The 25,228-nt window shown below is 33.9% G+C and overlaps 2 protein-coding genes across 5 annotated transcripts in view; both read left to right on the plus strand.

Moving 5' to 3' along the window:
- Positions 1-61: 61 nt before the first annotated feature.
- On the plus strand, positions 62-15,221 carry LOC149725866 (solute carrier family 15 member 2-like). Of its 2 annotated transcripts, XM_089891114.1 has the most exons (21): positions 62-544; positions 1,343-1,386; positions 2,726-2,801; positions 2,978-3,119; positions 3,426-3,518; positions 3,882-3,981; positions 4,393-4,483; positions 4,978-5,055; positions 5,470-5,552; positions 6,014-6,091; positions 6,571-6,705; positions 7,211-7,332; positions 7,687-7,768; positions 8,779-8,934; positions 9,300-9,464; positions 9,811-9,857; positions 9,913-10,005; positions 10,331-10,439; positions 11,427-11,567; positions 12,498-12,605; positions 13,885-15,221. In XM_089891114.1, the coding sequence occupies exons 1-21, from the start codon at positions 520-522 to the stop codon at positions 14,146-14,148; spliced, it is 2,232 nt and encodes a 743-aa protein (XP_089747240.1). In that variant the 5' UTR covers positions 62-519; the 3' UTR covers positions 14,149-15,221. The 2 variants fall into 2 exon arrangements, with proteins under 2 accessions (XP_089747240.1, XP_089747239.1); XM_089891113.1 differs by lacking the exons at positions 62-544; positions 1,343-1,386 and adding an exon at positions 2,073-2,482.
- Positions 12,562-25,228, plus strand: part of LOC149725867 (solute carrier family 15 member 2-like) — an 18,063-nt gene continuing 5,396 nt past the window's right edge. The window contains exons 1-11 of one of the 3 annotated variants that reach the window (XM_089891112.1): positions 12,562-12,605; positions 17,582-17,676; positions 18,777-18,844; positions 20,153-20,196; positions 20,702-20,786; positions 21,089-21,323; positions 22,003-22,102; positions 22,886-23,075; positions 23,537-23,697; positions 24,229-24,363; positions 24,876-25,079. In XM_089891112.1, coding sequence (XP_089747238.1) covers positions 18,805-18,844; positions 20,153-20,196; positions 20,702-20,786; positions 21,089-21,323; positions 22,003-22,102; positions 22,886-23,075; positions 23,537-23,697; positions 24,229-24,363; positions 24,876-25,079 — 1,194 coding nt within the window. In that variant the 5' untranslated portion in view covers positions 12,562-12,605; positions 17,582-17,676; positions 18,777-18,804. Of the gene's footprint in view, positions 12,606-17,581; positions 17,677-17,839; positions 17,904-18,776; positions 18,845-20,152; positions 20,197-20,701; positions 20,787-21,088; positions 21,324-22,002; positions 22,103-22,885; positions 23,076-23,536; positions 23,698-24,228; positions 24,364-24,875; positions 25,080-25,228 lie in introns of those variants that run through there. The other 2 variants (XM_089891109.1, XM_089891111.1) reach the window with 2 other exon arrangements.

The following is a 25,228-nucleotide window of genomic DNA, read 5'->3' on the forward strand; positions in this document are numbered from 1 at the left end:
TAATCAGTTTACTGGAAGTCAGGTGGTGTTTGGTTAGGCACCTTACGCATACAAATTATAATTAGCAACATTTGCTTTATATAAAAGCGCCCGTGATGCAGAATATGTCTTTCAGTCAATTACAGCGAAAGAAAGAGCGTTGAAATTCTGTCCCCTTTTTTAAGCGGAATTTTAATATCTTAAATAATAAAGACAGTTTTTCCACACTAAAAATATTTTAAGGTGCAAATATTGCTTTCAGTCAATTGCGACAAAAAAAATCACTAAGAAATTTTAGGGGATTTTGTGTTTGTTGTTTTCTCAACTAACTAGTAAAGACAGTATTTCCCCACCCTATAAAATGTTTTTTAAAGTTAAAGTATTGTATTATGGAAGCAACTTTTATTACTTTTATTTTCTACAAATCATTTTCGATCGAGTTTTTCTATTTTTTTAAACCTTGTCCGGATTAATTCGTTTAGATTTTAGATAGAAATTATAACATACAACAACAATTATACAAAGGAATACAGTTTCAAAATGGGCGCTACTAAAGATGAAAAAGGTATGTTCTGTATTTTTCTTTATATTGTTTAAACTTTGCAAAGTTTAACGTTTATTTTGATTGCGATTTATATTATGCATGCAGAGAATACTGTATTCAAGAATTGTTTCGCGAGGTGTCGTTTTAAAAACACGTTCGCCACATTTGAAGTGATTAACTTATCCTCGCGTGGCGGAGATACTTTAAAATTTTAACAAAGTTTAACGTTTATTTTGCTTTAGTTACCATTACATGCAGGCAATACGAATCGCCTGGTGTCGTTTTAAAAACGCCATAGCGGCAATTAACTTTAGGCAGTTATTTATTTTTCATCGCGAATTGTATCTTTCTGTTCATTGCAAACTGTATTATGCATGCAGACAATACGGATTTAAATATCATTTCGCATTGTCGTTTTAAAACGCGTTCGCAGTTTTGAAAGTGTATGTATGTATGTAACTTACTTTATCCTCACGTAGCCGGAAAACGACAGTCACACGGGTTTAACACCTCGTGCCAGCTTACGAGTTACCATGTAGTGACTAACGTATCCTTGCGTATAGCAGAAGAATTATAACACGGATGTTCTGTTTTATACTCCTCGTGACCGCTTATTACGAGTAACAACGTATGTGACTTATTTATAATGAATATTTTTAGGGTGTATTGAATGAATATAAATTATTTATCCTCGCATGGCGGAGCAACGACAGTCGTTATAACAGGGGTGTTCTGTTTCATAAACCTCGTGCCCGCTTACGAGTAACAACGTAACGTTTTAGTTAGTTACATTATTTAATACGCTTATTAAATAATCAGGTAGCAGCGATGATGTCTCACAAATGGAAGAAGTCAAGCCAGCGGTAAGTTAGGTTATTGTCGCAATCAGAGTCCGTAGATAAACATACTCTGGTCGCAACATTATCAGACAATTTTCCTCGGGCAGTTATAACCCGTAGCTTATTTTTAACAACTTTTATTTTGCTGCTAATTTTATTTCCGTAATCGATTTTTTAAACATGATTTTCGCTATTATATTTGAAGGGTCAAATAAAATATTTGGTATCTGCGATTTCAATCGCTCCCCAATATATTTTTGTTAAAATATATGATTTTTGTTTTTAAATCGATAATTACCATAAGGGGAATTCCTAAAATGCGTTTTATTTTGCAAAATTATAATTTTTTGTTTGCTTAGTTTTCGAAGTGTTTTTTACTTGTATTTAGCCAAAAATATTGGAAAAAAATAGCAAATTTTGTAATGCAAGAATAGAATGTGTCGAAATTTCCGGGAAAATGGGGTTAAATTAGTATTTTTTTGCCTGCACGCTGCAATAGCTATTTTTTAAGCGACTGTGGGCAAATTGTTCTACGAACCCCGACAACTTTGCTGATTCGTAAGAAAATCCGCGCATTGCCATTTGTAACCAACACTACCGTATACGACAAGAAATAGTTCTAACGGAAATCCGCGCAAAATTGTTGCGAAAATAAATGAATGCATGAAATGAATGATTCATTTAAATGAAATGCATTCATTTATGCATTTTTTCCTCTCTTTGGTCACGATAACTAAGAACACAAGAGCGATAAGACGGAAAAAATATTCTCCGCGCAAAAATCCTAGTTTTAAATCTGGTTTATGAGTTTAAACCATGAAAAAATCACATAAGTTCCCGCCTAGCAACATACATAAATATAAAATGTATATTTTATTAAAAGGTTATCTCCAGGGCAGTTAGATGTTGTTTTAGCACAATATACACAAAATACACACCTATAAGCTCACTAATGCACAACACACCCATATATACACATATACACACCAATATACATATAGTTGCGAAAATTTGTTTACCTTCTGACTAAATGCTCAATGATGAAGAATATGAGCTTGAACCACTGTTGCTTAGTGACCAATCTGCAACAAGTAACAAACAGATTGTTACGAAACAAAAGGTTTATAGTTAAAACAATTTTTTTGAATTTTTTAGTTATTTAACGCATTTGACTTTTAACTATTTAATTTTAGTTTAGCACATTTTGGGTTTATTCTATTATAACTGTAGCTCAAACAATTTGTTAATAAGATTTTTACCTTGTATATATTTTATAAAAATGCAAAAATAAGTGTTTTTAATTGATTACCATTTTAGTTTATGCATAAAAGAGTTTTTAATGTGTTTATGTTTTTTATTTTAGAAAGGATTTCCGAAATGCATTTTCTTTATTCTCGGAAACGAGTTTTGCGAAAGATATTCTTATTATGGAATGAGAAGTAAGTTTATGATGTCATACAACATAGTGTTTCAAATTAATCATAAAACCACCATAGACAGAGTTTTTATTCTAAACAATTTTTAATTATAAAACAAGGTTCTTCGAAATAATTCAGAAAATTTGGCAATTTAAGTGTCTGCAGAAAGAACTAAACTTTTTCATCCCTGTTTCCAGCCATCCTTGTATTATACTTGAAGTATTACCTACATTGGGATGAAGACACAGCTACTGCAGTCTATCATGCGTTTACTGTGCTTGCTTATCTGTTCCCCATATTTGGTGCTATAGTTGCTGACAGTTGGTGGGGAAAATATAAGTAAGTGTTTTGTATCATGACTAGAAGATACAGGATTCAAGGCTTGATGCTGCCACCATTGGGGGGGGGGGGGAGTGTGAATGCATAAACAGAGGATACATAAGTTATATACATTGTAAAAAGCGGGCACAAGGTGTATGAAACAGAACACCTGTTATTACTACTGTGGTTGCCCGGCCCTGCAAAGAAAAAACAAGTTGCTATTCAACCATTTGTTTAATTATATATATGATGCTTAAGCTGTGTGTCAAGGTAAATATATTAAATACGTGTTCACTTGTTAATATTACAATGTTATTTTTCCAGCACAATCTTGTATTTGTCCATTGTGTATGCCCTTGGTATGATTCTCAATATGTTGGGAGCCATTGGAACGCTTGGAAATACAACAGTACACGCGTAAGTACTTGTTGAAAAGGAGTTAACATAGTTATGGTATGGTGCTAAACCGGGGGGCAAGGTGGGCAGGTTTTCTCAATTTTTTTTCACTGCACTAATCAGTAAACATTAAAACATTAAGTTGGATATTACTTGATCATGTGTAACTATCGCTGCCTCATGCAAATATATAAACGTTCAGTGTCTAAGCATACAATTATACAAATCTTGTTTACTCTATTAAAATTCATTCATATTATGCAAATGTCCATATATACAACAGGGTATAAATTCAAAGTTGTGCAAATGTCTTCCAACCCAGTGGTCACTAATGGGTTGTTGAGTATATATATATATTAATATATAATTATATACGTACAACAGCGTTCTATCGTCTATGGGATTACTGGTGATCGCATTCGGAACGGGTGGTATTAAACCTTGCGTGTCAGCTTTTGGTGGAGACCAGTTTGATGAAGACCAGGTAAAAAAATGTTTCATGTTTTATATATTAGTTCTGTTTAGTGTTTATATTTTTGTCCGGCACCATAGCTCAGTGGTTAGGCTCTTGCATTGTAACCATAGGATACCGGGTTCAATGCTCGATACTGATAAGTGTGTGTGCCTTTGGGAAAGACACCTAATTGACATTGCTTCAACCCAGTGATCACTAATATGTTTAGCAGCCTGGGTGTTGAGGACCTCACCCACTGTAGGACCTCACCCATATAGAATAGAATGTGCATATACAATGTTGGGGTAATGGGGCAACACTGGTCTAAATCCCAGGTCCCATGGCATGCATCACTGTAGGACCTCACCCATATATATCTGTATAAAAATATTTCTATATATATTTATATGATTTCTATATATATTTATGTTATTTTTATAGGATCAATATCGCCGAAGTTTCTTCTCGTTATTTTACTTCGCAATTAACGCTGGTAGTTTGGTCTCCACATTCGTTTCACCAATTATTAGAGGTATGTTATGTTGTTTCTATTGTTTGTGTTCTGCTATTTCTATTATATTTAAGGTTATGAAAGGTTTGATATGGTGTCGTGTTATGTTATTTCTTTTATTTGTATTGCATACAAAATTGTATTAATAAAAACTTATCATTTTTTTCTATTCTGTAATAATATTAGTACCAATAATACTGTATAAGTTTGGTTCACAGCAACTCACGCCAGAGGACCTGGGGTTAAGACCTGAATTTGCCAGTATATTCGGTTTATAGAGTATTTATTTCCAAGCTTTAATATAGTAGGGTGGGGGAAGGTGGGACACCTTTGGCACATAATATCCAGATATTCTGATTGTGTTTTAACCAATTAACAACGGTCTGTGAGAGTCATGAGGACATAGTTTCATATTTCTTTGAATGTTCTTTGTTTACTCCTAAATGGGACGAGAAAATAGAGTTAAAAGTGTCCCACCTTCCCCCATACTACTGTATTATAGTATAATATTACAGATGAAGTTACCTGTTTTGGTGATGATTGTTATGCACTTGCGTTTGGAATTCCTGCCGCCCTTATGGTAATTGCTATATGTAAGTAGACATATGTGAAGTTACATTAAGTAGGTTGTATGTATGGCCTTAAATGTACTTGCCTCTAGTCGAGGGGTTACAGGTTCAAGGCTGGATGCTGCTACCATTGTGGGTGTATGTGTCCTTGGCCACTTAACGACAATTGCTCCAACCCAGTTGCCACTAATGGGTTGTGACTAGATTGGAATAAATGTTCATGCTACACTCATACGCATAATACATATATTTATCCTCTTTATTTTATACCATCTTAAATCAAAAGATATATTCCAATATATGTATTATGGCAAACTCTGGCCTAAAAACAATTTCCAATGTTATATATTAGTTCTGTTTAGTTTAGGCCATAACTCGGTGGTTAGTCGCTTGTATTGTAACCGAAGGTTTTTTACTTTTTTTTACTTTTTCTTCCAGTTTCATTTTTCATGGGAACAAGGTTCTATTACCGCCAACCACCAACTGGGAATATCTTTTTTGAGGTTCCTAAGGCTATTTATGTAAGTTTGTGATGTCTATGTTATAATATATGATGTTTATGTGAGTATGTGAAATCTATGTTACTTTATGTGATGTTTATGTAAGTATGTGATGTCTATGTTACTTTATATGTTGTTTATGTTAGTTAATGTGATATTTATATTATTTATAAGATGTTTATGTATGTCTATGTGATGTCTATGTTACTTTATGCTATGTTTATGTAAGTCCGAGGGCACATAAATGACCAAACCAACCAAAAGTCATGCCTGCTTATCCACACACTGCAATAGCTTCAGCAACTCGACTGTGGGCATGGGAGTGGCAACCATGGATAAGTCACTCATGTTTCCAGCCACGAGGATATAAATGACCAAACCAACCAAAAGTCATGCCTGCCTATCCACACACTGCAATAGCTTCAATACAATCATACAACCAATGCAAGTGTGTATAATCAACAACAATGTTATATAAACAGAGAGCTCTGAGTGCAAGATGGAACGCTCCGGTAAAAGACAAGAAACATTGGATGGATTATGCTTTGGAGACCACAGATGTTAGTTATATAAATATAGTGGGCTGGGGGAAGATGGGACACCTTTAGCACGAAATATATAAATATCCTGATCGTATTTTAAACAATTAACAATGGTCTATGAAAGTCGCGAGGACAAGGTTTTATAATTCCTTGAATGTTTTTTGTTTGCTACCAAAATGTACGAGAAAATAGAATGAAAAGGTGTCCCATCTTCCCCCTTTCTACTATATATACAGTTAATCTTGGTAGAAAACACAAATCTGGCCCTGATCTAGTGCTCATGAGTTGGACAATTAACGAAATAACGGTCACGAGACACATTATAGACAAAAAGTCCAACAAAAAATGTGTTACAGATATATTCTTAAAATGGCATCACCAGCCTGGTATTTCAATAAAAGTATCTAATAACTGTATTAAAACTGTTGTCAAACATTGGATAAATGCGTAAACCAAACTTTTAAATAAATTTAAAAAGTTCTCAATTATATTTGCAGGCGAAACTTGTCCGAGATATCAAGTATGTCCTTCGTATTGTGGTCCTTTACATTCCCCTTCCTTTATTCTGGACTTTATTTGACCAACAAGGATCAAGGTGGACATTACAAGCTGTGAGAATGGATGGTTATGTGGTAAGTGGTGTATATAAAATGTATAATGGTATACGAAATTTACGGTGGCACGTGGCAAACACCATAAATTTGCCACCGAAAAGATAAGGTTTGGGGAAAAATGTCACATAATTTATGTAGACAATTAAGTGGTGCAACTAATTTAGAGTTATTGTTTGGGGCAATTTTCATAAAACTAAATGTGAAAAATATTAAAGTGTTGGTCAAATACAACTTAACTTATATAAACACATGTGAAAAGTGGTGCAACTAACTCATCGTTATTGTTTTGTTGACATATTGTAAAACTAGCTAAAATACTGAAGTGTGGGTCAAATACAACTTAACTTATATAATCACCTGTGAAAAGTGGTGCAACTAATTCAAGGTTATTGTTTTGTTGACGCTTTGTAAAACTAGCTGACAAAAATACCAACGTGTCTTGCACTAACGCTCCATTTATTCAGTCACAAAACTTAATATTACATATCACAATATCCATTGTTACATAATGCTTACCTCACAGGGGAGTCTACGTGTACTACCAGATCAAATGCAGATATGCAACCCACTAATGATCGTTACGCTTATTCCATTATTTGAAGTTACTTTATACCCATGTCTTCGACACTTTAAGATCAATTTCACGTAAGTTGTATTTTGTAATTACTTAATACATGTCTCAGTATTGGGGTAATGGGTTTAATAAAGCATAATATGCGATGTTGGGGTAATGAGCAACTTTGGTTTAAATCCCAGGTCCCATAGCACGCCTCGCTGTAGGACCTCACCCATATAGAATAGAATGTGCATATATTGGGATAAAGGGCCAACTCTGGCCTACATTTGATAGGACCTCACTGTTATAAAAATAGAATGCATATAAAATGTTGTGGTAACGGGCCAACTCTGGCTTAAATCTCAGCTCCTATGGCTTGCCTCACTCTATTATACCCCCACCCTGTTATGTTTTTAATTTATTAAACTGTTATTTCCCTCCAGACCCCTGCGAAGAATGACACTTGGTATGCTACTTGCTGGACTTGCTTTTGTTGTTGCTGCTTTAGTTCAAATGATGATTGATGTAAGTTGATTTAAATTGATTTAAGCCAAAGTGAGGGTGGGGGTGTGCCATAGGAAAATTAAATTTTTCCCTTTTTTTTTAATTTTTAACAAAATTTCAGGTGTAAAAATGATGATTGATGTAAGTTGATTTAAATTGATTTAAGCCAAAGTGAGGGTGAGGGTGTGCCATAGGAAAATTAAATTTTTAACTTTTTTTTTTAATTTTTAACAAAATTTCAGGTGTAAAAATGATGATTGATGTAAGTTGATTTAAATTGATTTAAGCCAAAGTGAGGGTGAGGGTGTGCCATAGGAAAATTAAATTTTTAACTTTTTTTTTTAATTTTTAACAAAATTTCAGGTGTAAAAATGATGATTGATGTAAGTTGATTTAAATTGATTTAGCTTTATACTATATATATATTTCACTTGTTGTAAGTGATAGTCTGGGACGTAGCCTATTACTAGTTTATTTTATATTATAGCATTTGTGTGTGTGGTCCTATATTGGTATTTCTTAACTGCATTTTACACCCTATATTTTGTTAAAAATTTAACATAGTGAAGTCTATTTATATTAATAGAAAACACCCTGGGTGTTGGGGTAATTTGATAACATTAATAAGTAATAGAATACATCCCAGTCTGTCACTTACTATATTTTAACATTAAAACCTTCAAAATATTGTCAGTGTACTGCATTTTAACTTAGTAAATTTTTCAAAAATACAAAATAATGCACAAAACATTTTTTCACAACTATATGAGTGTAACTGCATTTAACACCCTATATTTTGTTAAAAATACACAAATGTGACAGTGGCACTTATATTCACATCTACAGGAAAACTAGAAAAAAACAAAATAAAAAAATATTAAAAATACAAAAAAGCGTGGCGCCCACAGGCTACAATTCTATCTACAAGATCACTTGACTATAGTTCTTGAAACATAGGGCCAAACATTTTAACTGCATTTAGCACCTAAAATTTTGTTAAAAATTCAAAATTACTATACTTATATTTACAGGAGAACTTGACTAAAGTCCCGGAAACAAATGGCCAAACTAGTCTACGTGTGATCAACTCCGCGCGATGCGATCTCAGCCTTAATATTGATCTGGAAAATTGGGCCCTGGATGAAGAAACTGGGAGCGGGGGTGGGATTGTGATCGGTCCTTCTAATGTGAGAATATACTTTGGTTTATTATAATTATTTAATGAGATTCTCTATGTTTGACAACTATGAGTGTGCCTGTATTTTAACAATGTCACCCCAGGTTTTACCCTGCTGCTAGGTGTCTATACAAACAAGCAGAGCCAAAGTATATTGCATTCACCACATTAATCAATGAGGTTCCCTATGTTTGACAACTATGAGTGTAACTGCATTTTAACAATGTCACCCCAGATTTTATCTTGCTGTTAGGTGTCTATACCAACAAGCAGAGCCAAAAGTATATTGCATTCATATTCACCACATTAATCAATGGAACAACTCCATTTTTTTAATGTTGTCCCGGATTTTAAACAAAAAAACATTTCTTTCAGTTCACCAACACAAAAGAAGACATCATACACCCCCAACCATTCATAGCAATGTATGAGTGTATGGACAATTCTAATAAGAAGGGCATTGTATCTGAACCATTGTACGGTAAAGAAGCAATGGACTTGATAATTAGCGATAATGGGGACACATTAAAGTCATTTTATGTGAGTGGTAACTTATTCGTTATATATATCTTTTGGCAATTTTTTATTTGTCATTTTTTAAGGACAGGCTTTCTGTCTGTTATACACAACATATATATTTAGATGTTTGATGTGTGGTTATTAAATGGTTGTCTAATTTGTCAGCCATACAGAAAAATAATCACCCACACAGTAGTAACATATGTGGTAACTTGTAAGCTGGTGCGAGGTGTATGAAACAGAACACCCATGTTATAACCTGGCAGTTAACATAAAGTATATAAAGCCACTATGCATAGCGTGCAATAGGCTACGATCTAACCCTTTTTTAATAAGCAGCAGACATAATATTTAACTTTTCAAACAGGCTCCCCACCACACTGAGAAATCTGACAGTGGAAAAGCCTTTGTGAGGTAATAATGGTATATTCTAGAACTATGCATTGTTAACTCACACTTGTTATTATAGGATCGTGAATGCTGCAAATTTTCCCATTAATATTGGAGCACAAAGTATTGAAGTGAACGGATCTTTATATTTACCAGAAAAACATAAAGGAAGGTGAGATGGTTGTTGTGTTTATGCCCACAGTCAAGTTGCTGAAGCTATTGCAGTGTGTGGATAAGTAGGCATGACTATAACAGCTCACAAAGTGTATAAAACAACACCTGTGTTATAACGACTTTTGTTGCCCTGCCTGCGAGGATAAATAAGTTTCCTCCATTCATTCAAAAAGTTACATACGTGGTAACTCGTAAGTGTGCATGACGTGTATGAAACAGAACACCCATGTTATGATGACTGTCGTTGCCCCACCAAGTTACATTCATTAATTGAAGACTATAAGAGTTTAACACTTGTTCTAAAACCTATCCATTCATTGCAGTTATGAAATAGATATTGTAGTAAACGAAGAACTTGCCAATAAAACTTACACGTTCAGTTACGAAGTTTTCACTGGAGCTCTTTATACATATGTGTTCCGAGAAGACCCTGTAAGTGATGTCATAATATGTTTTGTGATGTTTTATCAGTCTATGACTTCATTTTCTATTGTATTCTATATGGGTGAGATCCTACAGTGAGGCATGCCATGGGACCTGAGATTTAGAACAGAGTTGACCCATTACCCCAACATTGTATATGCACATTCTATTCTATATGGGTGAGGTCCTATAGTAAGGCATGCCAGAGGACATTGGTTTTAGGTCAAAGTTGGTTCATTAATAATGCCTTTAATGGTAATGGATGGGAGATCTTCCCTTGCCAGCTCGGCCTATGTAAATACTCCATGAGAACGATACATATCCTATCTTCCCAGCAATAAGCTTATGTTATCACTACTTTACTTAATAATTAACTAAATCAGCTCAATCTCTATTGATAACGTTATCACAATATTTGCAATGCAATCTAGTATCCGGTAATGTTAAACTATAACCAAACATACATGTATAACTACATGTAACAAAATACAACACACAAAGTGCAGCCAAAAACTATAAACTACTTTCCAATAGAACTGTAATAAATTCCGCGAATCTGACCCTGATCTGATGCTCATAGAGTTGAACGATTCTTCTGTAAAATACAGTAAGGATCTGGTGCTATAAATACTTATGGGCAAAAATCAAGCGCAACAAATTGTTATAAAAGAGATATATTTTGCCCAATGACATCGTCACTCTCTTTTTCAAATTGAATTTTAAAAAAGTAGAACTAAAATAGAATTAAATTTAACAAAAAAAGGATGCTTTTTAAAAAGAGACTGACGATGTCGTTTAGGCGAAATATATCTCTTTTATAACAATTTGTTGTGCTTGGTTTTTGTCTGTTAAGTTTTCGTAGCACCAGATCTTACCCACACACCGTATGTGAAAAAAAACTACTTGTAATTGTGTAGTTGGTAAATTTGGTGTATTCTGGCGCATGCATAAACTTATATAGAAACACTATATATGTATATACTTGTAACTTTACAGCAAACCAAGTACGAGCTTGATATGTACACGGATGTATACCGAAATGATGTCAACATATTTTGGATGATACCGCAGTACTTTATAATTACTTTGGGCGAAGTTTTCTTATCTGTTACTGGCCTTGAGTTTTCCTACAGTCAGGTTAGCAATTATGACCTCATAATGTTTATTGTTACATCATATTCAATATTTATTATGACATCATAATATCAATACAAAGTTAAATAGTTCGAAGTATTCAAAGTGAAAGAAGTTAATATTAATAATTGAAAGTTAACTGTGATATGTTTTGTAAATGTGACCCTGTTATAGCAATCATATTGTTGGACAATTCTCGTTGCATCATAAGAATACACCAAGTGGTACTAAATACGTAGTAAAAAAAAATATATATAATCTATTAACTAATGGTCTACCAAAGATATATTTCACCAATAACCTGAATCATCAGTCTGTTTATTTGAATAGAACTATTCTGTAGTATTATGTTATTAATGTAAAATTGTATTTTTTATTACGTGATTATGTGTCCCTGGGAAAGACACTTAATGACAATTGCTCCAACCCAGTGGTCACTTATGGGTTGACTAAATTGTCAGCCACATTAAAAATAATCACCCACAAAGTTACATATATTATTGTGTTCTAAGTTACATATATTATTGTGTTCTTAGGCAAGACACTTAATGACAATTGCTCCAACCCAGTGGTCACTTATAGGTTGACTAAATTGTCAGCCACATTAAAAAATAATCACCCACAAAGTTACATATATTATTGTGTTCTAAGTTACATATATTATTGTGTTCTAAGTTACATATATTATTGTGTTCTTTTCTGTTCTTAGGCAAGACACTTAATGACAATTGCTCCAACCCAGTGGTCACTTATGGGTTGACTAAATTGTCACCCACATTAAAAGTAATCACCCACAAAGTTACATACATTAATTCTGCCCTGCCAAAAAAAAATCACCACATTACCCCAATATTAGTTAGATTCATTAATTCAATGGTACTGTAGTAAATAAGTTTCATTTATTAAAATATTCAATATTAATTTCTACTACAGGCCCCGCCGAGCATGAAGTCAATCCTCCAATCCTTATGGCTTCTCACGGTTTCTATCGGCAACATTATCGTCCTTATCGTGGCTGAAGCAAAACTTATCCCGAATCAGGTGACTAAGCATTTTTAATGATCATGATGCGGCAATTTTGTTAAATAAATAATGCAGGATTTTTTCAGTAATTATAAAAGAGATGTTTTCATTAATTAAAATGTAGCATTTTTGATAATAGGTATATTTTGTTATATACAGCATGTTTTAATTGACAGCCTGTGCTTGACAATTCAAAATATCAAATGCGTCAGAAATAGAGAGCTTGACTAAGTAGGGCAACTCGAAAAAAACTGCTGTCTTTTACTCCAACGAGGCCTTGTGGGGCTTTAGTTTCTAGCTTCCATGAGTTGTAAGGTGTATTATATTAACAGAGCTTATTAGAATTGTTGTTCACTAATTGTTTTGTCAGAATTCCTATACCATCATAACAATATTACTCATAAAGTTAATATGTGACTATTTACTTTGTGGCAAATTACTTCATATATTACTTCAGTACATATTATGACATAACAGAGAACATTGTTTGCTATCAGTTTATTTATAATGGTCATGGGTGGATATTTTGTTTTTCTGACATTCATGACGTATGTAGGAAACCCATTTTCATTATTGTATTGTTATGCTTATACATTGAGGGTGTACACATATACTTAGGCGCCTATTCAGGGTTGCATAGGTGTGCAGATGTGCCCTAAATTGTAATCTATGTTGAGTTTTTTTCTCTTTATTTTGGCACTGTGGATTAGTGGTTAGGCGCTTGTATTCAAATTTAAGGATACCTAGGTGTTAATTTTTATATAGTTTGCGGCCTGGCCTATAACAGTTGTTTTTTTAAATATCAAAACCAGTTGAAAAGGTAGCCAATCAAAGTCAAGTTACTAAATATTTGAATCAGCAATTCAACCAATCACATTCAAGCAGTTGAATCAAGAACCAATCAGAATACAGCAATCTTATCATTAACCAATCAAAATCAACCATTTAATTCAAATCTTCCATTCAATATTCTTCCTTTTGGTTGGCATTACAAATTAACCATCCAAATGTTTTACGCCATGTTTTAAAACAACCCTTAACTCAAAGTGGATGAATATTTTTCTTCGAGGGTCCAATTGGTTTGTAATTTAAAAAAAAATTTTAAATTTATTTTGAAAACGCAATTAAAAATTTAAATTGTCTCTTGTTGATTAAATGTCCATTGTTGAATATCTTAAAAACTCTATAGGCGGATGAATATCTCCTGTTTGCGGGTCTAATTACCACAATTGGAGTCTCAAATCTAATAATTAAATATCTTTAAACGAAATATCTTTTGAACCAATACTTACTGTAGGCGGATGAATATTTCCTGTTTGCGGGTCTAATTGGTGTAGCGGCCATCTTGTTTGTGATTCTCTCAATGAGATACGAATATGTTGACGAATCGGAATTTTACGAGGCTGAGGAAGATGGGGTTCATTTAGAAGAAGATGGATTCAATGGTGGGGTTATTGAAGATAAGAAGAGAAAGCTCTCAGAGCTATCGGATCTTGAGATTAAAAATGGCGGCGTAAATGGGGTCACTAATGGAGGTTTTGAGCACAATACGGCGATATAGGTTGGGGTGTGGTAGATAGGTTGCTAGTAGAAAACATAGATGGTATTGGGTAATTTTCCAGTATTCCAGTTGTTATTATTGAAATATAAAATTGTTCTATTACATTCGACCTGTGTGTCAACCCAACCCCAACTATTATGTAATGGCTTGTTTATACCAAAACTATTCTGGGGTATTTTGCCAAAAACCCATTTGGGGGTAAAGGCCAACTTTAAGTTAATGTATTATGGGCTATTGAGCTGATTTTGGGTTAGTTTCTGTTATATTAAACCCAATATTTGTTAATTACATTAAAACACATAACTATTTTACCGATATTACGAATTATATATTATTTTTTTGGGTAACAAGCCAACTTTTTGGGCTAATTTCTCACCTATACAGAATATGCCTATGATATAAAGGTACAACTCTGGTTTTGAATGTCTTTATTTTGACATGTATTTCAACAGTGTAAATGTAAAGTAGCACGAGCACTTTCCACCTAGTACTTTGTAAATGGGTTGCACTATAGTAAAAACACATTACGCTATAATGTAGTAAAGTATCTTGTGGACCAGGTGAAAATGCCTGTCATTTAATTGACTTTTATTTCTGTATATTTGTATAAATATGGTAATTAACGTTTATTTTAACGTTCCAAATCAGCATGGTGCTTACTGCTTATAATTCTATTGTCTTAAGCTACAATGCAAAGGTACCAACAAAGCTTTTTGTTTTTAACAAACTTTTTCTTTTTCTCAATGCAAATTTAATGCTCTATATAAATATATGTATTGATCACCACTTTACTATACAAGCTAAAATAAGCCATCAGATCAGTAGCATTTGTAACATAATCTGGAATTTATAAAAGCGGGTCATATGCGTAACACGTCAACCCAATTTTTAACACTGGGTAATATCCCATGTTTTGGAACCATGGTTTACTGGGATTTCCAGACATCGTTCATTTTCTGTTCTTTATGTACTTATTGCAATGTAGAAACATCCTCAATCTTATGTACATAGTTTTACTGTCACATATTTCATATTTTGGGAATAAACGCGTTCATGATTGTTCTGTATGGTAACTGTGTTTGGATGGTTCATTTTGTTTATATGTTTTAATGTAGCTTATGCTCACTGTTGGGTTGACTGATAACATGGGTGTCTTCTTATACACCAGACACACATGGTGTATTCATACACCTCATGCTCACTGTCGAGTTATAACATGGGTGTCTTCTTATACACCAGACTCACATGTTGTATTCATACACCTCATGCTCACTGTCGAGTTATAACATGGGTGTCTTCTTATACACCAGACACACATGGTGTATTTATACACCTTATGCTCACTGTCGAGTTATAACATGGGTGTCTTCTTATACACCAAACACACATGGTGTATTCATACACCTTATGCTCACTGTCGAGCTATAACATGGGTGTCTTCTTATACACCAGACACACATGGTGTATTCATACACCTCATGCTCACTGTCGAGTTATAACATGGGTGTCTTCTTATACACCAGACACACATGGTGTATTCATACACCTCATGCTCACTGTCAAGTTATAACATGGGTGTCTTCTTATACACCAGACACACATGATGTATTCATACACCTTATGCTCACTGTCAAGTTATAACATGGGTGTCTTCTTATACACCAGACACATATGATGTATTCATACACCGTATGCTCACTGTCAAGTTATAACACGGGTGTCTTCTTATACACCAGACACATATCATGGGCTCATTGTTAAGTTATAAAATAGTTCTTTTTTATGCTATACACACATGTACCCATAGACCACAACTTTTCATACACAAGGACTTTACCCAACTATGCAGATGACAAACAAGTCTTTAATCCCCACAATTGACCTTTAGAAGCAATAAATCCTCCCATAATGTTTTCGCATAGCTCAAAACTTTTGGTAAATTATTATACAATGTTTGTCCCCATCCGTGCAGAGAACGTATGCACAGGTAAATATTTACACTGTTTGCAAGTTAATTATTAGTCTAGGCCTGCTTTACTGGTCTAGGCATGTTCATGCAGGATGTTTACACTACTAGTGCTGCAACCTTATGTGGTGACACAAGTATTAGGTAAATATATCACTACAATGGAGATGCTTGCCTTTTACCCTGTTTGTAGTTTACAGCTTAACTTAACAATGCGTAACCTTTGATCTAATGAATGTAACTTACTTTATCCTTGCGTAGCTGGAAAGCGACGGTCGTTATAACACCAATGTTCTGTTTCATACACCTTATGCACGCTTACAAGTTACCACCCATGTAACTTATTTATCTTCGCATAGCAGGGCAACGACAATCGTTATAACATAGGTGTTCTGTTTTATACACCTCGTGCCGGCTAACGAGTTACCATGTATGTAACTTAGTGAATTATTTAAATGATTTAGGAACCTTATTTCCGAAACCACTGTTTCCACATCTTTATACAAGCATAAAGTTGCTACACATATATATATAGATATGTATATATATAAGGCAATTAACCACTGTTGTAGCCACGAAACCACATCAAATAGTTAACCATTTGTGAATTGTAACCGAGGGTTAAGGTGCATTGCGCTACAACATGATTTACTGCACACTAAATATAAAGCACTTAAATTGCTCAATAATATAACAACAGTTTTAAAGTTTAACTATGTTGTATACACAATGTTAAACACACTATTGTGGGCGCCATTTAAAGTGAACTGGTTAACCTCTAAATGACTTTACATGTACTTTAGACTCATTAATATAGGTTATAGCCTAATAAATTTATGTCCTTTACAATGTGAATGTGACTTTGAAGAATGAACTGGTGTACTGACTTATATGGTGATAAAACATATTATAAATGGCGCAATTTTTAGTAAACAAGTTTAAAAAATTAAGTTTATTTAGTTAATGTATGCACTTTAAACTGATGAATGTGACATTGGAAAATTAAATGGTGTACTATTGTACGGGTCGTGTCTTTACGCACACTTTTGTTTCTATTAGAAGTTTAACTTAATTAAAATAAATGGCTCGTTTGTCCGTTAGGTGTAGCGACCACGCTTATTTTCTTCCAACTAAATGTAAATATGTTTTTAACTGTAAGCGTGTTTTAACAACTGTTGTTTTGTCGCTAATCCTGTCTTTTCGTTTGAAACATTTCTAAATCTTCGCTACTGTAATCGAAGAGACAAATAAAAGTTATTATTATTACTAACTCACAAATGGCACAAATTTAGGAATTTCTGTAATAGCAATTAAAGTTTTACCAAGCTAAATATAGGCCATTTAGGTAGTGCATGTGACTTTGAAATATTAAGTGGTGATGACATGATAAGCATTTTACAAATAACCTGATTTTTAATATTAAACAAGTTAAACTTATATTTATTGTTTTATTACTTCTTAATGTAGGTACACCAAAATATCTTGAAATATGAAAATACATTGTGATGTCAGCATGAGGATTGTGGACAAACAGTCACATTCATAGTCAAGAGATGACGGTTGTGAGTCATTTTTTTCACTTGCTTTTTAATCTATAATTTGCAACCGAAAAGTGTATGATCTTTTGCTTTAGTTGGACAGCCAGTTTAAAGTTCTTGAATTAACCGTTTCAATTGAACAACGTAATTCCATTGTGTGTCACAAACCACATTTATTTGATTCTAGAAATGCTGAGAATGGAAGTTATGACCAAACAATGCCCATGCATGTCATGTAATGGAATTCCATTGTGGGTATTCTAGAATGTAAACAATGCCTATTGTTATCCAACAATGCAGCATGTTGCGTAACAATGAGTTTTTATCACTTTTATTAGGTTTATTTTGCCAACTTTTACAATGTTTGTTTTCTCCTTGGTATAAAATAATCAGCCAACCCACTTTTGTGGTAATGTTGAAACGCCATACCAAATAAAGGTTACAAGTTAGGAAAAGCTCTTCTGAACAATTAACTGTGTTTTTATAAAACCATTTTTTTGACTTTTTATTTAGATTTTTACTCTGATAAAGATAGTCTGAATAGGACAATAAAATGTCAGTTTTATAAAAACACAGTTAAATTTGACGTAAATGTAACTTCAGACTTTTAATATCCTTGTCAGCAACAGTATATAAACTAGCATAAAAAAACTTGCGTTCTTTGATTGAAATTTAGCAAATTATGCAAGAATTTACAAAAATTTAATTAAAACGATCATTTAGTTTTAGAGTAACAATACTTTAAGCTAAAACCACTACCTTTTTATGACTTTTGTTTTTTTCGATAAAGTTTTGGTAGTGTTTTTTGATTGTCTCATTTAGATTTATCTTAGTACGTACTTTACCTAATCCTCTGGCATAAAAGTTAATGTATATTTTATTAAAACCGACATTTCGTCTGCTCAGCATCCAACAGTATGTGGCAAAGTCTGTTCTGACTTTTTTATGCCGAAATATTTGTTTTTGTAAATTATATCATTACTGGTAGTGATAGCTCTAAAACTTTTATGCGAACTGTATACGTTTTAAACGCAAACATATATATATATATATGCCAGTTTAATTCCTATATGTTATGTGTGTCAGTATTTTACTAAAGCTTTTATATAAACTATATGTTTTAGGTATTACAAAGAGATAGGTTAAGTGGAGATGGGAAAAGAGGAAAATTATTCTGAGTTTGATGCATCAGGTATAGTTTTGGTGTTTTCTAGTTATAAGTTAAGTAGTAAACATGGGTGTAATTAGGAGGTTCCTGGTTCAGGGCTCACTGTGGTAACTTGTTAAATTTTATTTCCGCTCATCTACACACTGTAACAGCTTGAGCAACTTGACTGTGGGCATGGGAGTGGCAACCATGGATAAGCCACTCAAGTTCCCATTCATGAGGATATAAATGACCAAACCAACCAAAAGTCACGTCTGCTTATCCACACACTGCAATAGCTTCACCAGCTCGACTGTGGGCATGAGAGTGGCAACCATGGATAAGTCACTCAAGTTCCCATTCATGAGGATATAAATGACCAAACCAACCAAAAGTGTCCAAAAGCTTCAGCAGCTCGACTGTGAGCATAAGAGCGAAAAACTTTGAATACAATATCAAACGTATTTTCCCGTACACATAAATAATAGTATAATACCACCCCTTATTCCATATATAACCCATGATTTTCCCAACATACTATAACTAATACCTTAAGTGTTAAACAAATAGAATTCATACACCTGGGAAATGACACAACAAGGTTATAGATATGTTTGCGTTTGTGACGTGTAGTTTAAACAGGTAGTATGTGAACAAATGATCTTTGTTGATTGTTACAAGAAAAAGGCTTCATTGTAACTGATTGCATTACAATTTTACGGATAATATTTTCATGACAATGTTAACATTCTGTTTGCCAGCTATCTCTCCAGCAAACACCATTTGACATTTTTATTGGTGCTCAGAGCAGCAAACATAACTTAGCAAACATTTTTTTTTAAAGTTAGTTCTGGTAAAGTTTTGCCACATTTAGCTCTCTTACGCTATCTTGTGGAGCTTGTTTTGGCATTAAAGGGCTGTATATAACTTTTGCAAAGTAAAATGTTTATAAGGAATAGGGATTCGCATAAAGTTTTATTTGATAGTTTGCAAAGGTGTTATTTTGTACGGTCATCGGTTTATGTGCATATCAACATTGAGTTGGCTTATTTTAGCGCAATATTGTTAAATCCTGTTTAAATGCGCATATAAGTGTGGACTATACAGTTGAAAAGATGGGACACATTTAGCCCATAATATCCAAATATCCTGATCGTGTTTTAAACAATTAACAACCGTCTATGGGAGTCGTGAGGATGTTTTTTGTTTACTACCAAATCGGGCGAGAAAATAAACAAAAAGGTGTCCCATCTTTCTCCATCGTACTATATTAAAACTAATTCTTATACCCCATGATGCTATGTATAACATATGAGCATGTAGTTAACACATATATTTCCCTTGTTGTTTCAGACGGAGGAAAGGAGGAAAATGAAGAAGAGAAATTAACTTGTTCGGTGAGTTGAGTGTTTACAACATGATAAACATAAAAAACTTGACAGTGAGCATGAGGTGTATAAAACCACCATGTATGGTGTGCAACACCCTTGTATTAAACCCCTTGGTTTCCCACCCGGAGGATAAACATGAAAGTATCCTAACATGATTTTTTAAGTGTGAGCATGAGGTGTATAAGCCACCGTAGATGCAGAGTAGGTGACACGTGGCCCTAACTTTTGGACCTAATGACAATATATGTTTTATTTATACCTTAAAATTAGTTTCACTACAGCTAGGTGTCCAATATTAACCATTCGTTTCATGTATCATGTGCTGCACTTGTGTATTTAAACATAGAAGTTTTGTATTTATATATTGTTTTTATCGTTTATATTCATGTTTTATTCTATGTGGGTGAGGTCCTACAGTGTAGCACCCCATGGGTCCTAAGACTTAGGCCAGGATTGACCCGTTACCCCAAAATCTTTGTATGTTATTTAATACTTTAGTTTTAAACTACAGGAAACCTGGAATGCGTATCCGAAACATATCTTCTTTATTGTTGGCAACGAATTCTGTGAAAGGTTTTCTTATTATGGAATGAGATGTAGGTGGACGTGTTGTTGTATTAGTTGTAGTTATGTGTATCCATACACTGCAATAGCTGCACTCGATAGCTGCACTCGACAGAATATGTATAAATGCAACTTATTTATTATCATGTGGGGGGCAACAACAGTCTAATAATACAAGTGTTCTGTTTCATACACTTCGTGTACTTACAAGTTACCACATATGTAACTTTGTTGGTGAATGCTTGAGCAATTGCTGTTGAATATCTGTTAAGTGTTCTGCCCACATACGCACAATGAAACAACTTAAACATAAAAACAACTAATTTTTCTGCAGCTGTGTTGCTTCTGTACTTACGTGACTATCTACATTGGGACGACGACACTTCAACAGCAGTCTACCACGCGTTTACTGTCCTTGCATATTTGTTTCCATTAGTAGGGGCTATAGTAGCTGACTCATACTGGGGAAAATACAAGACGATAATCTATTTATCTGTTGTCTATGTGTTCGGTCATGCAGTAAAAACAGTTGGATCGATTCCCTACGTACCGTCGCAAGTCGCTCATGCGTAAGAACATAGATATCTTATAACTTACTTAAGATAGAGTTCAGCTGAATTTTTATTAATAGGGTAATTATTATTTATATTTTTTATTTATTTAATTATAGAGTAAAATTAGCAAACCTATTGCATAGTAACTGTGATGAATCCTATGAATCTGGCCCTTATGTAGTGCTCATAAAGTTGGACAACTCTCGTAATGAAATAACAGTCGGGATAAAGTGCTTCGAGACACCTTAACAGACAAAAATCAGTCTAACGAATAGTGCTATACATTCTTTAAAAATCAAAATGCCATTTTAGGGGAAAATATATCTTTTGTGAACTCTATTTGTTTTACTTGATTTTTGTTTGTTAGATATTTAAGCACTTTATCCTGAAATGGGCATTTTTATTTTTTAACAGTGCTCTAACTTAGTCTGGTAACTTTTGGCTTTTATATTGTTGTAACTTGGTTTTGGTGCAACTTACAAAGAATGGTTTTATATTTAACCATTTGTAAATTACCAGAAAGTCACAATGTAGGGCCCGGTTTAATGCAACTTTTTTTTATAACTTTGCAATTGCACTTTGCTCTAACCTTTACTGTAAGATGTAAACCATCTTTAACTGCACATAAATCATCAGATGTTTTTAAGAGGTTAATATACCTAAATTTACTGCTAATTTATGACTTTCATTTCAGCGTACTTTCAATGTTTGGTTTGTTTTTTATTGCTGTTGGGACTGGAGGGATCAAACCATGTGTTTCATCATTTGGTGGGGACCAGTTTAAGCCGGGACAGGTAAGAGCAGTGTTTCCCAATAATTTTCAGCAGTGTTCTTAATGATTTTTCACCAGTGTTGACCACTACTTTTTACTAGTGTTTCCCAACATTTTTTACCAGTGTTGACCATTAATTTTTTTGTAATGTGCTCAGTTGTTTTCATCAGTTTTTTCAATGTCTGTGTTTCAGAGCGTTTTAAGCACGGGTTACCCAATGTCCTAAAAGTGTTTTTATAAATTGTTTCCATTATTTTTAGCAGTTTTTTAAATTTTTTTTATTCAATACAAAGTGCATTGCTCAATTTTTAAAAAAAAGTTGAGATAAATATCACAAATATTTTAAAACACAGTTATAAAGCTAAGTATTTCTGTGGTACCATTAATCATTATGATGTCATAGAGTGTTCTTTGTAAACACATAATGTTTATTGTTCATTTTATGACCTCCTAATTCACCTTTGTATCTGAGTTCAAGAACCTCCAGTTATGACATCACAGATGACACAGCAGATAACTTACTAGACCAGAAATAGCAAGGTGTATGAAACAGAACACCCGTGTTATAATGACTATAGTTGCCATGCCATGCAAGAACAAATAGTTACATAAACAATCCCTTAAAAATTACATAAACAGTCACCCACAAAGTTACATACGTGGTGTTATAACTATCGTTGCCCAGTCATGCAAATAAAAACAAGTTACTTTTATTTATTCAATTGTATTAAATAAGTTACGTGTTATAATGACTGTCATTGCCCCGTCATGCCAAGATAAATAAGTTTCATCAATTCATTCACAGTCGTACATTCGGAAACAATTCTTTTCTTTGTTCTACTTTGCGATCAACGCTGGTAGTTTGATATCCACGTTTGTAACCCCGATATTCCGTGCTGACGTGAACTGCTACCCCAACGAGACTGGCCCTGAGTTTGACCAATGCTTTGCCCTTGCGTTTGGAGTGCCTGGTGCTCTAATGGTAGTGGCCTTAAGTGAGTTTTATAACTATAGAAATAGAACTGGCTGTGGGGTATACAACTAAAAAAATTCGATTATGTAAACTGCCTTAGTTTGGTCTAGATAGCAGAGTAGCATAACAATGTTCTAAGCACACTGATACTGTTAAGGTATTTACAATATGGCTCTGCATATTGGTACGTCTACTACCCTCTGGCCTAATTAAGCCCTTGGTTTTGGGGTAATGGGCCAAGTCTGGCCTACATTCAAGTCTCTGGTTTCATTGCAAGCAATGTTAAAAAACTTTTAAATAGTCTTACGTCTAGGATTTATATTGCAATCACTTAGTAGTTGATATATATGTATATATAACTATATGAGTTTATAAATATGAGTTTATACCAAATTAAATTACGCCTCTATATTTGTATATATATATATATATATATATATATATTGTAAATAACCGCCAACAGTTGCCATTGTTACATCACAGTTCTCTTTATTGCTGGTTCACGTTGGTATACCATCTACCCCCCAGAAGGAAGTATTTTCACAAAGGTTTGTAAATGTATCTACACAGCATGTAAGAATAGATGGAACACACCTAATGATGTAAGAAACAAGGAGCATTGGTTGGAATATGCTGACGCGCCGGTATGCTACTTTTGTAGTAGTTGTACTTGTATATTAGTTATAGCATGTTATATGTATGTAACTTATTTATCCTCGCGTGGTAGGCAAAACAGTCATTATACCATGCTTACATGGGTGTTTTTCTGTATAACATGGATGGTTTGTGTTACCACATATATGACTTATTTTCCTTCGCATGGCGGGGAAACGACAGTTGTTATAACACAGGTGGCCTGTTTCATGCACCTGGTGCGTAGTTACGCACCGGTATTTTAATTTTGTAGTATTGGACTTGTATATAATCTAATGTATAGCATATTATATAAAGTATAGTACTGTGGGGTAAGATGGATACAGTTAGCATATTATATATTTCATAATTGTGTTTCGATCAGTTAACAGTGTTGGTTATATGATTCTGTAATTGTTATTTGTTTACTACCAAATAAATGATAAAATGGAAGAAAACATGTACCAACTTACCCCAACCTACTGGGGTTTGAAATATAACACCTGTGTTATAACAAGATTCATTTATTTAACATTACACAGCCAAAACTTATTCGAGACACCAAGTATGTATTGCGAGTTTTGGTCCTTTACATTCCCCTACCTTTCTTCTGGGCTTTATTTGACCAACAAGGATCAAGATGGACATTACAAGCTATTCAAACCAACGGATATTTGGTTTGTGGTGTTTGTAACTTATTAATGACATGGGTGGGGTCATACATAATAGCATGAGACCTAAGATTTGGACCAGAGTTGGCCCATTACCCCAACATTGTATATACACATTCTATTCTATATGGGTGAAGTCCTACAGTGAAGCATGCTATGGGACCTGGGACTTAGGGCCAGAGTTGGCCCATTACCCCAACATTGTATATACACATTCTATTCTATATGGGTGAGGTCCTACAGTGAAGCATGCTAAGGAACCCGGGACTTAGGGCCAGAGTTGGCCCATTACCCCAACATTGTATATGCGCATTCTATTCTGTATGGGTGAGGCCCTACAGTGAAGCATACTAAGGAACCTGGGACTTAGGGCCAGAGTTGGCCCATTACCCAACACCCAGGAATCTAGTATCCAATTATACATGTGCCTACATTTAATAAACATATTATGTATGTGCCCATTCATCTATTAAACATCTTAATTTGCCTATACATTTATATAACATATATTCACACAGGGAACTCTTCTCATCAAACCAGACCAAGTAGAAGTCCTCAACCCATTATTAATTGTCACTTTAATCCCAATATTTGAGGCCACGTTGTATCCGTTCTTACGATATTTCAAAATCCCGTTCCCCCCATTAAGAAGGATGACAGTTGGTTTGGTTTTGGCGGGATTGTCGTTTATTGCAGCTGCTATACTGCAGATTGAAATTGACGTAAGTTACGTACTTGTTTGTTGTTTTATGTGTTTGTGTATATATATATAAGTATTTAGTTTGTATATATTTGTGTTTGTTTTTGTACTGTTATTATGCGTGTTTATATATGTGTATGTTATTATGTGTGTTTGACTGTTTGTATATAT

The sequence above is a fragment of the Ciona robusta genome, chromosome 13 (genome assembly GCF_009617815.1).
Source record: "Ciona robusta chromosome 13, ASM961781v2".
Classification (NCBI taxonomy): domain Eukaryota; kingdom Metazoa; phylum Chordata; class Ascidiacea; order Phlebobranchia; family Cionidae; genus Ciona; species Ciona robusta.

What these genes read in the sequence shown, in the direction of transcription:
- LOC149725866 (XM_089891113.1), top strand. Translation starts at nt 2,393, where the DNA reads ATGCTCAATGATGAAGAATATGAGCTTGAACCACTGTTGCTTAGTGAC. An exon ending in ATGCTTTGGAGACCACAGAT is followed by an intron (nt 6,092 to 6,570) that starts GTTAGTTATATA and finishes TTATATTTGCAG; the next exon opens with GCGAAACTTGTCCGAGATAT. An exon ending in CCAGAAAAACATAAAGGAAG is followed by an intron (nt 10,006 to 10,330) that starts GTGAGATGGTTG and finishes CATTCATTGCAG; the next exon opens with TTATGAAATAGATATTGTAG.